Source organism: Mobula birostris, chromosome 28 (assembly GCF_030028105.1).
Source record: "Mobula birostris isolate sMobBir1 chromosome 28, sMobBir1.hap1, whole genome shotgun sequence".
Taxonomy (NCBI): Eukaryota; Metazoa; Chordata; class Chondrichthyes; order Myliobatiformes; family Myliobatidae; genus Mobula; species Mobula birostris.
Window position 1 is genome coordinate 7,841,171 of NC_092397.1, and position 14,530 is coordinate 7,855,700.

At 42.2% G+C, this 14,530-nt stretch overlaps 1 protein-coding gene across 2 annotated transcripts in view; it reads right to left on the bottom strand.

The window, feature by feature from the left end:
* Positions 1–891: 891 nt before the first annotated feature.
* The window catches only part of stip1 (stress-induced phosphoprotein 1), a 47,099-nt gene continuing 33,460 nt past the window's right edge, over positions 892–14,530 (bottom strand). For both annotated transcript variants that reach the window (XM_072245969.1, XM_072245970.1), the window contains exons 8-14: positions 12,251–12,371; positions 8,333–8,429; positions 6,207–6,331; positions 5,147–5,183; positions 2,844–2,947; positions 2,197–2,369; positions 892–1,326 (exon numbers count right to left, since the gene is read on the bottom strand). In XM_072245969.1, coding sequence (XP_072102070.1) covers positions 1,254–1,326; positions 2,197–2,369; positions 2,844–2,947; positions 5,147–5,183; positions 6,207–6,331; positions 8,333–8,429; positions 12,251–12,371 — 730 coding nt within the window. In that variant the 3' untranslated portion in view covers positions 892–1,253. The remainder of the gene's footprint in view (positions 1,327–2,196; positions 2,370–2,843; positions 2,948–5,146; positions 5,184–6,206; positions 6,332–8,332; positions 8,430–12,250; positions 12,372–14,530) is intronic.

Genomic DNA, 14,530 nt, shown 5'->3' on the forward strand with positions numbered 1-14,530 from the left:
TAGGCTAATGGGTCACGTGGGTGTAATTGGGCAGCACTGGGCCAGAAAGACCCATTACCGTCCCGTATCTCTAAACAAATCTCATTTCGAAAACTTCAGTGTTGCTCAAAACTTAGTTTTAAATGGCTTTTCCTACCTTCAAGCCATGCCCAAAATGGTGGGACTGGGAACATGAGCCAATGATACTAAAACTCAAGATATTTTATTTCCCCAAAGGCATTTGAAGTAGGCAAGAAGAAAGAAAAACCATAGAAATGTTAGAAGTTGCAGCCATACCACACAAACAGACCCTTAAAGCATGACCATGCCAGCCATCTCATACCCATCTAATCCCATTTACCAGCAACTTAGTCCATATTGTTGTAGCTTTGGCAATTCAAGTGCCTGACACTGTGTTCAGAGCTCAGCATTCCCATATGGAGTGTAGTATTGGCCACCTGAGTAACATGGTAATTAAAGGTTCAATATCTAGGACATTACCCTGGGAAGACGCAATGTTGTCAATTTGCTTAATCCAATAATGGATTTAGAATATCTTAGTTTGGAGTTAAGTGTTAGTGGTACTACTCTAGGTGTCCAAAACAAATTTCTGAAGTGGTGTAAAAAGTTGCTGCTCAGAAGACCATGAACTTTAGGCCAAGTTTTCGGCCTTGATCTATACTTTTTCCCTCAAATGGCCAAAAAGTTGTGCTCGCATCACCATATTTGCCTTCATTGAGAGAAGGCTTGTGGAAACTTTTACAAAGTTCCAGGCACAGCAGAATGCTGCCCTATCTTAACCAGTGATGAAGGGGGTTAGAAAAGTATTTTAAAAAGGTCTGGTTACAAGAGATCGTGGTTCGTGAATTGCGCAGTTAACAGCAACAGAAATGAATAAAAATAGACCAGCTGTGTGGTTGGATACAATACTTTATTGCAACTCTTGTGTAATCAAGAAACTGCAAGACCTCTGAACACCAACATCTCTGCAGTTTTTGCAGATGACAAGAGCAGCAGAGGTGCACATTTCACAGCCACCCAACACATGAAAAAATTAAAAGAACAAGTGCACAGGCCTTTTTCGTATCAAGATTACACTAAATATATCTCACTAAATAATTAGATGTTACAAGATGAGATGCTGTACAATTTAATTTGGCTGTTTTAAGTTTTTTAAATCCTGGTCTTCCCCAACCCACCACAAACCTCCCAAATCCCAGGGGGGCATGTTCCTGAAGGACTATCCTTGTGTCTCTGATGAATCCAGATGATCATCACCGGATTGCAATTAGGCCAACATCAATAAGTTTTTGAATCTTCTGGGCTATAACAGGATTCTTCAAATGGCTGTGTGGGGAGGGGAGAAGGAGAGAATGTTAATGCTGTGTGGCAGCAGACATCTATATTGAAGGTCAAAGTTCAAAGTAAAATTTATTATTAGAGTACATACATGTCACTACATACAACTCATTCATTTTCTGAAAGATCAAGAGCACAGAGGACAACAAACTGTTGAAATAGAACTATAAATAAGTAGCAATAAATAATGAGAGAATGAAGTAAGATAGAGAATTCTTAAAGTGAGACCATTGGTTGTGGGAAAATCTCAATAGAATGAGCATTGTTATCCTCTTTTGTTCAAGAGCCTGATGGTCGACGGGTAGTAACTGTTCTTGAATCTGGTGGTGAAAGTCCTGAGAAAAGAGCACGGCCTGGGTGGCGAGGATCTTTGATGATGGATGCTGCTTTCCTACGACAGTGTTTCATGTAGATGTGTTCAATAGTCGGGAGGGCTTTACCCGTGATGGACTGGACCAAATCCACTACCTTTTGTAGAATTTTCCATTCAAAGGCAATGATGTTTCTGTATCAGGCCATGGTGCAGCAAGTCAACATACTTTCCACCACACATCTGTAGAAGTTTGTCAAGGTTTTTGATGTCGTGTCAAATCTCCGCAGCCTTCCAAGGAAGTAGAGGCTCTGTTGTGCTTTCTTTGCAATTACATTGACACGATGGGTCCAGGACAGTGACACACAAGAATTTAAAGTTACTGACCCTCTCCATCTGATGAGGACTGGCTCAGTGACCTCTGGTGTTTCCCTCTCCAGTTAGCTCCTTGGTCTTGGTCTCACAATAGTCATTACAATTCAGCATTAAGACAGGCGTGTTAAACTCATTCAGGGCAATGAACAGAGTACATTACTGCACAAACTCACTCGCTTAGTGCCTGTGGGTCTTTCTGCATTTGCTCCAAGATCAGTCTCATGGCAGGGTCACTCATGATCTGCTGCACCTCTGGGTCACCCATTGCCCGGCGCTTTACGTCCTCTGGAGTATCGTTCCGGTTATACTGCATCATAAGGCAACGCTGGTAGCCTTCAGAGGCTTCCTAAGGAAGTTGGAAACAAAACAGTCAGGTTGTCAACAGTGAGCTCACGACACATTGTACACCTTCAACAATGGAACAAATACACACACTACACCAGGGGTTCCCAACATGGGGTCCACAGACCCCTCACTTAATGGTATTGGTTCATGGCATAAAAAAGGTCAGGAGTCCCTACTCGACACTAATCTCCACTCATATTACTAATGGTACACTCTACATAAGACTGCAATTTTTAGCGTGCCCAAGTACTGCAGCACCTGCATTGTCCGAAACTCACTTGAACTAGTTCACTAGCATAAGCAATTAACACTTCCTCATTCCCAGAAGTATAGCCCCCAATTATTTTATTTTAGGCTCTTTATTTTAGAGTTTTTCCCCCAATTATCAAAGATGGTTTTGCGCCACAGAACTGCAGAGGACACTCACTACATGAACAAAGTCAGAAGGGCCGAAATGCAAGTACTTCATTCTTACCTTGGAGTTGGGGTCTAGTTCAAGCGCTTTCTGGTAAACATCCATGGCTTTGGAGAAATCTTTCAAGGCCTCCAGGGCCGCCCCTTTTCGTGTGTAGCCTTTGACTACAATGAATAAGATTGAACAAAATTAAAACCTTTAGTTGTAATAATTTATCACCATCAAAAGCAGTCTTCCTTTCAGAGAGTCACAAAGCACTACAGCACAGAAAGAGGCTCTTCTGCCCATCTAGTCTGTTCCAAACTGTTATTCTGCCTAGTCCCATCGACCCGCACCTGGACCACAGCCTTCAATACCCCCTACTGTCCATGCACTTTTCAAATGGTGAGAAAGAACCCTCACCACCACTCTGCTGGCAGCTCATTCCACACTCTCACCACCTACTGAGTTAAGCTGTATTGTACCGGATGACTGGAAAACTGCAAATGTTACTCCGCTATTTAAGAAGGGTGGGGGGCAGCAGAAAGGAAACTATAGACCTGTTGGCCTGACATCAGTGGTTCGGAAGTTGTTGGAATCGATTGTTAGGGATGAGATTACGGATTATCTGGAGGCACAAGATAGGCCAAAGCCAGCATGGTTTCCTGAAAGGAAAACCCTGCCTGACAAATCTATTGCAATTCTTTGAGGAAATTACAGGGTAGACAAAGGACGTGGTGTACTTGGATTTTCAGAAGGCCTTTGACAAGGTGCCGTACATGAGGCTGCTTAGCAAGATAAGAGCCCATGGAATTACAGGGAAGTTACAAGCATGGCTGGTTGGCAGAAATCAGAGAGTGGGAATAAAGGGATCCTATTCTGGCTGGCTGTCAGTTACCAGTGAGTTCCACAGGGGCCGGTGTTGGGAGGGACTGCTGCTTCTTACAGTGTATGTCAATGATTTAGACTACGGTATTAATGGATTTGTGGCTAAATTTGCCAATGATAGAAAGATAGGTGGAGGAATGGGTACTGTTGAGGAAACAGAGAGCCTGTAGAGAGACTTAGATAGTTTAGGGGAATGGGCAAAGAACTGGCAAATGAAATGCAATGTTGGAAAGTGTATGGTCATGCACTTTAGTGGAAGAAATAAACGGGCAGACTATTATTTAGATGGGGACAGAATTCAAAATGCAGAGATGCAAAGGGACTTGGGAGTCCTTGGGCAAGATACCCTAAAGGTTAACCTCCAGGTTGAGTCGGTTGTGAAGAAGGTGAATGCAATGTTGGCATTCATTTCCAGAAGTATAGAATATAAGAGCCAGGATGTGATGTTGAGGCTCTGGAAGGCACTCGTGAGACCACACTTGGAGTATTGCATGCAGTTTTGGGCTCTTTATTTTAGAAAAGATATATTGACATTGGAGAGGGTTCAGCGAAGAGTTACAAGAATGATCCCAGGAATGAAAGGGTTACCCTATGAGGAACGTCTGGCAGCTCTTGGGCTGTATTCCCTGGAGTTCAGGAGAATGAGGGGGAATCTCATAGAAACGTTCCGAATGTTAAAAAACCCGAACAGATTAGATATGGAAAAGTTATTTCCCATCATAGGGGATTTTAAGACAAGAGGGCACGAATTCAGGATTGAAGAATCTCCTTTTAGAACTGAGATGAGGAGAAATTACTTTAGTCAGAAGGTGGTATATCTGTGGAATTTGTTGCTCCGAGTGGCTGTGGAGGCCAAGTCATTGGGTGTATTTAAGGCAGAGATAAATAGGTTTTTGATTAGCCAGGGCATCAAAGGGTATGGGGAGAAGGCAGGGGAGTGGGGATGACTGGATGAAGTGGATCAGGCCACAAGTGAATGGCGGAACAGACTCAACAGGCTGAATGGCCTACTTCTGCTCCTATATCTTCTGAAGCAAACAGATCTAACAACCACCAGCCCACTTGACTACCCACAAAAAAAAAATTAAAAGAACAGGGCAATGATGCTGTAGGAGCCATGCATCTGTTCTCTGTTCCACGCCTATTATGGTAACTAGTCACACGCATGGGGGGGGGCGTAGTAAAAGCAAAGGGAGTAAGTCACATATTCGTGCTTCGTTTGTCACAGTATGTAGTAGCTGGGGATTGACTGATGTATCTTTTGCTGACCACTCAATTCTGCTTAGCTTGTGCTTGGATATGCTTAAATTTCATCGCTTCAAAATTGTACGTTTGCTAATTACTAATAAAGGATCAAATGCACATCCTTGACTTTTGGAGAAATCATTACAGCTGACGATACATCACGCAAGTATAACAAATCCATAGGGTCACTGGCAACGGCAATTGTTTAGGTTTGGCCACTGTTAGATCCTACAGTAAAAACTGCTACTTACGGAACGTAGGATCGAGGCGGATACAGTCCTCACAATCCTGCCAGGAGAAATTAAAAGTATATGAATGTATTTGTAGATATTAATTAGACAATGAAAATGCTTAAAATTTCACAAGTGCATTTTTAAAATAAAAAGTGTTTAGAATTACAATGACACATGAAAATAGGATCTTCTTTAGTGCGAGCAGTATCTGTGTTTCGTTATAATATGTGGCACAAGAGCAGCTACAACCACACAACCACAAGGGAATGGCCCATGACTAAATGATATTCATTGATTAAAAGGTTACAACACTGAAATGTCTACTTCAGATTCTCAATCTAATTGTACACAGATCTCAAAGCTTTATCTCCTTTATCGACCCACGAATGTCCATTCTTCGATAAGACTTGAGGCAGTTCCATTAAGATAGAAAATCCATTCACACCACCATCCCGCTGGCCACAACTGTACAAATAGCAATCACGACTTAGTTGGATGTGAATTTCCTGCAGTGAAGAATGCAGTTCCCCCCAATAAAGGATCACCTTGTTTCCTTTCCTCCATCAGTCACTTGCAACATAATAACTTGAAAGGTGGCAAACTGACATTGAATGGCAAAGATAAACCACGTATTAGAAGTTCCCTATCTGCATTACAGTGCTGCATTTTAGTGAACATGATCTCACTTTGAGGATACTTTATCTTTGTTATTTCATGTTCTTGTTATTTATTGCCACTTATTTATATTTGCATCTGCACAGTTTGTCGTCTTCTGCACTCTGGTTGATCTGTCACTGATCCTGTTTACAGTTACTATTCTATAGATTTGCTGAATATGCCTGCAGGAAAATGAATCTCAGGGTTGTATGTGGTGACATTTATGCACTTTGATAATAAACTTCACCTTGAACTTCAAGATCAGATTAGGTTAACTTGTCAACTGTGCATCCAAACAGTGAAATGTTTTTGTGTCAATGACCAACATAGTATGCACCAAACATACATGTACTTTGATAATAAATTTACTTTAAACTTTGACTGCTGGAAAAAACAAGTATTCCTTAATAATTATTATTACCTTCAAAGCTAGCTGGAATTCTAAGAGCTTGGTATAGCAGGCAGCTCGGTTACTGTAGAGTTTTGCATCAGCCGGATTACGTTTAATAGCTTCTGAGTAATGCTTCATTGCCTGTGGGTAATCACCTGCGAGAGGATTGGTTACAGATTACATACTATATTCACAGAAACAAATGTGCATTATCCCTCAGGTCTAAAGAAAAACTAGGTCTGATAATAGTTTTGTTCGGGCATTATTCACATGCATCGAGAAGAGCAGGACTTCAAAGGAGCATCCGAAAAAGCACCAAAATCAAGCAGTTTTCTCTATCGAGACTGAACAACAACCTTAAATATGTAAACATGCAAATCCCTTTCCCATTACTGCATTTATTCAATTTCAAAATTATGTGTAAATAGAAGAACCCAAACTACTGGGCCTCCAGTTCTTTACATAGATTAATTCAGGGGTTCCCAGCCTCGGATCCACAGCCTCCTTGGTGAATGAAAGACTCCAAGGCAGAAAAGTTGGGAACCCCTGGAATAATTATTTGTTCCCGATTCTGCCATGGTCTGTTCCAGAAGGCAATGAGAGTGGCCGGGGCAGTTAATCTAGTGTAGAGTCTGCTCCAGATGGCAACAAGAATGGTCAGGAGTGTTAATTAGTGTGAGGTTATCCAATGACTCCTCTATTTATGCTAGCATTATTGAAAATAATGAGACCAAATTGTTTGTCCTAATTGAGCAAGTGTAGTTATAAAGGATACTATCTTTGAATCCATGAATATTAGCCAATTATCACAAAATCCATCACTTCAGACAAGGAATCGTTCTAGTCCTAGAACTGGCCAATTTTTTGATACAAGTCGATCTCTAATGTTTTAGTAACCTGTAATGTTAGTCCTGATGAAGGGTCTCAGTCCAAAACATCAACTGTTTACTCATTTCCCTAGATGCTGCCTGGCCTGCTGGAGTTCCTCCAGCATTTTGTGTGTTACCCTGTGTAATGTTTAACTCTGGTATTCCTCTCTCCACAGATACTACCCGTCTCATGCATTTCCAGCAGTCAGCAGGCAATTGGAAAACAATAGCTTAATAATTGGTTAAGTCTTAACTATAAAGATGAACAGATTCTTCCTCATCTCAGTACTATAGAGAAACAAAGCAGCACCACCTTAATCTTCTCGTCTCAGTCCGAAACGTCCACTGTTTATTCACTGCCATTGATGCTGCCTGACCTGCTGAGTTCCTCCAGCATTTTGTGTGTAGCATTCTCTGGCTTTCAGTTTCCCGGTTTCCCCCTCTCCATCAGTCCTTGTACTCTCTCCCTCTCTTTACAGATCCTTCAGACAGATCAGTAATGATTAACAAGGCTTCATCACCACCATCTGGATATTCATCTTTGTAGACTTATTGTTCTCTCCAACCCCCATCTCTCCAGTTCTGATGAGAATTCTTTGAAAGTTTAATCATTTCGCTCTTCACCGGGTACCACCTGGCCTGCTGAGCTCTGCTTTTATTTCTGTTTCTGTTTGCTTTTGTATTTTAGTAGGTCAGTCTGTTTCCCAGTTTATTCAAACAAACCACACAGCTTTCAAATTCTAAAGCGAAGATTGATACTTAATAAGAGTGTTGGTAGGCGGAGGAAACAGGTTGTTTTCTCTGCACATTGGGTGTTTGGCAGTCCTCAGGTTCTCTTAGAATTCGGTGTTTCATGCTGCCTATGAGGAGACGAAGTATATGTACTCTGATAATAAACACTTTAAAAAACTTTTGCAAGTTTAATATACTTTATATAATCAATAGAGGTGTAATTCTGGAAACTGGAACCTCTTGGAGATGAGGAAAATTCCATTCATCTTTATAGATAAGAATTAACCAATTGGAAAGCTGTTATTCAAATAATTATCGAATTAATTGATGAGAAAGCACTTATTTAAATACACTTTTTCCAATGTTTTTTGATTCTGCTAACAAGCTTCAGGGTTCTGTACTATAGTGCCCTCTGGTGTTAGCAATTCTTACTACATGGCTACTGCAGTTAAACTTACAAAACAAAATGTGAATATCATTTACCGCCGTGGGCCATACTTTTCCATCTGCATTTTAACAACATCAGGACCTAAATATTAATTTGATGTTTGTTACCTTTCTGGAAGAAATCATTGCCTTTGTTTTTCTCTTCCAGGGCAAGTTCTGGATTAATGTATGCTGCCCTCTCTGCATCTTTCAGGATCTTCTCAGCCTGGAAAACAGGTGATTATTTTAGAAGGTAGGCAGCATAGGTTAAAAAGTGCTAGGTCTTTTCTCGTAATACTCATGAAAGACAGGAAGCATTCCAAGGGCAATAGTGCACTGGAAGCAATGGTCTACCCCAAAATCAGTTAGCATAACCTATCTTCCAAGTTAAAAAGTGAGAGATGGGGCAGTAACAATATTCATGAACTGGACCACGAGGCACCAAAACCATCGCTTGACTATGAATTCCAGCATAACCTTTTGTTCTGGCCTCTAGTGGCGTAGTCCATTTTGAATGAATTTCCTGTATACAAGCTGTTTTTTAAAATATATATACCATTTCCTGCACGGGTTAGTTTTTAAATTTTGTTTTGAAGCACATGGTGGAAAGAGACATCTCCATCCACTCTTTATTTGCCCTTGAAACAGCAATAATCGGTGACACACAAGTTTTTGATAACATTGGTAAACATTCAGTACCTGTATTTTGAAGGAAGTACAGTGGATTCCAGTTAGTTGGGACACATAGGGACAAGTATAATTAGGTCCAATTAAGCGGCTGCCCCGTTTAGCGTAAGTTTTATGGAAAGTTAAAAAAGTATAAAAATAAAAGACAAACTGAGTAAGAAATTATGTATTTATGAGGTGAGGCCTCCATCAGTCAGGGGCAACCATGGATGTTGCATCCTAGCCATCCAGATAGGTTATGAAGTATAGAACTAATTATTAGAACACTTCCAATACTAGTGGAGCACTATAAAACTATGTATTAGTTCCTAATAGTTATCAGCGCAATTAATCCGGGTCACGTTCTTTTGAATGTAAATGAACAAGACACCTAGTGTAAGTAATTGACTGCCTTCATACAATGCTATCAATGACTGCATCCTCCAGATCTTTATTTTCATTGTAATATTCAAGACGTTACCTTCAAGAAGAAACTATAAAGTATTTGATACCATCAAATTCTTCATAGTTTCTAACTCGTAGTGAAGTCGTTTAATTTTCACTCTCTACTCTGGCATCTCCAAGTATAGTGTACTGTCTAATGGCCACACAGTGCACACATCTGATGCTCATTAGAAATTGTTCGGCAAGTGCCCTGTTCCAATTAACTGGCATAGTGTCCCAAGTAAATGAAGGGAATCCTGGCTACTTTCGAGTCGTCACGTCGCGTCACTTTTTATTGGCATTTCGACCATACAGTACACAGTAAAAACGAAACAACGTTCCTGCAGGACCATGGTGCTACATGGTGGTGATGGTGGCATCCGTTAGTCTTGCGAGACCATGGATCTGCGCCTGGAAAGTCTTGCTTCAGTCTCTGTTGGTAGAGCAGCGTCTGTTGTGGCTGTAGAGGCCCACACGGGAGTGACAGTCTCGGCTGCAGCGACTGCCCTTGAAGGCGTTGTCCTCCAGTGTTGTCTTGGTGCTGTTTTTCCGACGAGTGCGCTTTTCTTCAGCAGCAAGCCTCAGCTTCTCTTCTCCTCCTTTTAGACCTCTGCGTATTTCCAGCCTCCGGTGAGAGCGATCGCTTGCGATGTCCTCCCACCTCTCGACGTTCATTTTCAGTGACTTCACGTCTGTCTTGCAAACGTCTTTGAAACGAAGATGGGGCCGCCCTTGTGCTCTCTTGCCGGAGGCCAGTTCCCCGTACAGCAGGTCTTTCGGGATCCTCCCATCTGACATGCGGTGTACGTGGCCCAGCCAGTGGAGACGGCATTGTTGGAGCAGGGTGAAGAGGCTGGGTATCTGGGCGCGGGCCAGGACCTCATTGTTGGTGACTCGGTCAGTCACACGTGATGTCCAGGATGCGTCTCAGGCTGCGAAGGTGGAAGGCGTTGAGACGCCGCTCTTGTCTGTAGTAGAGGCTCCAGGTCTCGCTGCTGTAAAGCAGTGCGCTGAGGACACAGGCCCTGTAGACTGCAACTTTGGTGTGCGTCGTCAGCTTTCTGTTCTCCCAGACTCTCTTTGTCAGCCTGGCGAATGTTGAGGCTGCTCATCCGATCCGTCTGTTGATCTCGGGGTGTAGGGAGAGAGACTGTCCGTGATGGTGGAGCCAAGGTATGTAAACTTGTGAACCATCTCCAGCTTGTAGTTGTTGATGGTAATGGCAGGGGGGTGCTCAACGCCTTGGCCCAACATGTTGATTTTCTTCAGGCTGATGGTCAAGCTGAAGTCCTGGCAGGCTCTAGAGAAGCTGTCCATGAGGCGTTGCAGTTGCTCTTCAGAGTGTGTTGCCAGTGCCACATCGTCTGTAAACAACATGTCCCTGATGAGTACTTCACGAACCTCGGTTTTTGCCCTCAGCCGGGACAGACTGAACAGCCTCCTGTCCGATCTGGTGTGGAGGTAGACACCATCAGTTGATGTTCCAAAGGCAACATCAGCATGACTGTGAAGAAGATGCCAAACAGGGTGGGGGCAAACACACAGCCCTGCTTCACACCGCTGTGGATGCTGAAGGCCTCCGAAGAAGAGCCGTCGAACTGAACGACGCCCTTCATGTCTGTGTGGAATGACTGAACTAACCTGAGGAGCCTCGGGGGACAACCAATCCTGGCGAGGATTGAAACAACACAAAACTACACTAGACTAAGTGAGACAACACAAGGCTACACTAGACTACAGACGTACACAGGACTACATAAAGTGCACAAAACGGTGCAGGGCAGTACAATAAATAACAAGACAATAGGTACAGTAGAGGACAAATTACAATAATAAATGATGTAGATGTTAGTCTAGTCTCTGGGTATTAAAGAGTCTGATGGCTTGGGGGAAGAAACCGTTGCACAGTCTGGTCATGAGAGCCCGAATGCTTCAGTACCTTTTGCCAGATTGCAGGAGGGAGAATAGTTTGTATGAGGGGTACATGGGGTCCTTCACAATGCTGTTGGCTTTATGGGTGCAGCATGTAGTGTAAATGTCTGTAATGGCGGGAAGAGGGACCCTGATGATCTTCTCAGCCGACCTCACTATCCGCTGCAGGGTCTTGCGATCCGAGACAGTGCAATTCCCGAACCAGGCAAAGATGCAGCTGCTCAGGATGCTCTCAATATATCCTCTGTAGAATGTGGTGAGGATGGGGGGGTGGGAGATGGACTTTTCTCAGCCTTCACAGAAAGTAGAGACGCTGCTGTGCTTTCTTGGCTATGGAGCTGGTGTTGAGAGACCAGGTGAGATTCTCTGCCAGGTGAACACCAAGAAATTTGGTGCTCTTAATGATCTCAACGAAGGAGCCATCAATGTTCACCGGAGAGCGGTTGCTCTGTGCTCTCCTGAAGTCAACAACCATCTCTTTTGTTTTGTTCACGTTCAGAGAGGGGTTGTTGGCTCTGCACCAGTCCGTTAGCTGCTGCACCTCCTCTCTGTATGCTGACTCGTCGCTCTTGCCAAGGAGTTTTTGTTTTTTTTTTTGAAAAGAGTTGTTCCAAATAAGAGGCTCGCAATTAACTGATGGTCCAATGAACAGGAATCCACTGTATTATGTTTATCATTGCATCACGAGTTTACTCTTGTTTACACTGCGTAGTTATGGGGTGTTGCGCATGTTTTTCACCTTACTTAACACCGGTTGTGAGAATAATCAACCATATTAGTGTATTCAGGCGCACAACGATTCTGTATTGAATTTAATACACATTTCACTTAACTCTCTGCAACTTCACAGTAAAGAGATCATCAAAAACCCTGAAGGAAGCTTCTGTCTCAGCTGATTTTTGAGAAGTTGTTTAGCTTGCTGCACAGTTGTGTACAGATGCAGTAGACACTTTTAAGGTCACCCAAATGTATTAAAAGTATTAAGAAACGAAGAAACAAGCTTACTTGCTGACACTTCTTTAGGACCTCGGGGGTTCTGTGCTCGGCGAGGGATTTGTTGTAGAACTGAACAGCTTCTTTATACTTCTCTTGCTTAAAGTAGGAGTTGCCAATTCGCGCATATGCCCTGAAAAGGTGCAGGAGCTTAATATTTAAATTGTTCACACTGAAATCAAAATACTTAGTTATATTGTTTGTATTTAATCACTTCCCCTTCCACCCCTCATTTGCTTGTTCAAGCCTCAAGAGTCATAAATAACAAATAAGCATATACAAATTCACTGATTTCTACAAGGATTGTGGAACACTTCTCACTGATTTTAAAGACATGACATTATTTTTCTTTCATTTCGTTAAATACATTTGTAGCCTGCAGAGTTGACTTAGTCGAAGTACTGTCTACCTCAGTTCTTTTACAATAAAACAGCTGGATGTGGCTATGCCAGGAACTTGATGTTTCTGCAACACAAACAGTTGCTGTACAAGTCATTATAGAGGCAATGTGAAGGGCGTTGGCCAGCAGGTTGAAATGAGAGCACAGCACTCAGGTGCAACCCGGCTAGCATGGTACAGGCCTTTATTAGGAATTGTCAAATGGCTGCTCGATGTGTCGACAGACCAACGGTATACTCCAGTTCTGCTGATCCTCAAAACAATACTACTTCATTATTGGTTAGTAGCAAACCAGCGGAAATTTGAAACACTGCAGATTGGGATGTTGCATAAACCATTAGAAAAATGCAGACCAAGCTAGTTTAGAGATGGCAAACTTAAAAAAAAATGGCTGGGACTATGATGTGGAAGGCTCAAAACCAAGAGCCATAGAGGTTGTGAATTGTCTGGTGCAGCATGACATCAGACAAAGGACTGAAACAGAAGCGTTACCAATTCCTAATCTGGACAAGAGATAATGACATTAGGTATACTTTACTGAAGCTTCAATATGGAAAATCCTACTACCCACAACCTATCCAACATTCAACTTCAAATTTATTGTCATTCAACCATATACATATATACTGTCAATTGAAACAACGTTCCTGTGGACCAAGGGGCATAACAGTATATAAGTATAACACACACACACACACACACACACACGATTCTAGTTAATTGGAACACAATGGGACTGATATGTTTTGGCCCAATTTAACAGCTGCCGTAATTAGCTGAAGTTTCATAGAAATGGTTAAAAAAGTATAAAAAAGACAAACTACCGTTTAGCTGAGAAACTAATTATACATTCAAATGAGGTACAGAACAAATTAAAATACTACCAATATTACTACAGTACCATAAAACTAGTTTCTAATAGTTGGCAACAGAAGGAATTCATCTAGTATACACTGCTGTGTAGAGCTTACGCTGCAAATGAACAAAGTGAGTGCAGACATCTAGTGTAGGTAACAGACTGCCTTCACACAATGCTTTCAGAGGGTCAGACAGCACAGAAACAGATCTGTCAGCCTATCTAGCTCATGCCAAAGCCACTTCAACTGCTACTCTCATCGACCTGCACCAGGACCATAGCCTTCCATATCCCTACCATCCACGTACCCATCCAAACTTTGCTTAAACATTGAAATTGAATTATACGCACCACTTGTGCTGGCAGCTCATTCTATACTCTCAAGAACCTGAGTGAAATTTTACCCTTAAACCTGACCTCCAGTCATAGTCCCACCCAACCTCAGTGGAAAAAACCTGCCTGCATTTACCCTATCTATGCCCCTTAATTTTGTATACCTCTATCAAATCTCCTCTCAATCCTTTATGTTCTAAGGATACAGTCCTAACCTATTCAAATTTTTCTTTACAACTCAGGTCCTCCAGACCTAGCAACATCCTTGTAAATTTTCGCTGTATTCTTTCAACCTTATTTACATCTTTCCAGTAGGTAGGTGACCAAAACTTTACACAATACTCCAAATTAAGCCTCACCTTATACAACTTCAACATAACATCCATCTCCTGTACTCAATAAACAAGAGAAAATCTGCAGATGCTGGAAATCCAAGTAACACACACAAAATGCTCGAGGAACTCAGCAGGTTAGGCAACATCAATGGAAATAAAAAGAGTACAGTCGACATTTCAGGCCAAGACCCTTGAAGCATCAACTGTACTCTTTTCCATAGATGCTGCCTGGCTTGCTGAATCCTTGTACTCAATACTTTGATTTATGAAGGCCCATGTACCAACAGCTTCCTTTACAATCCTACCTACCTTTGACACCAGTTTCAATGAATCATGGACCTGTATTTCCAGATGACTTTGTCCTACCAC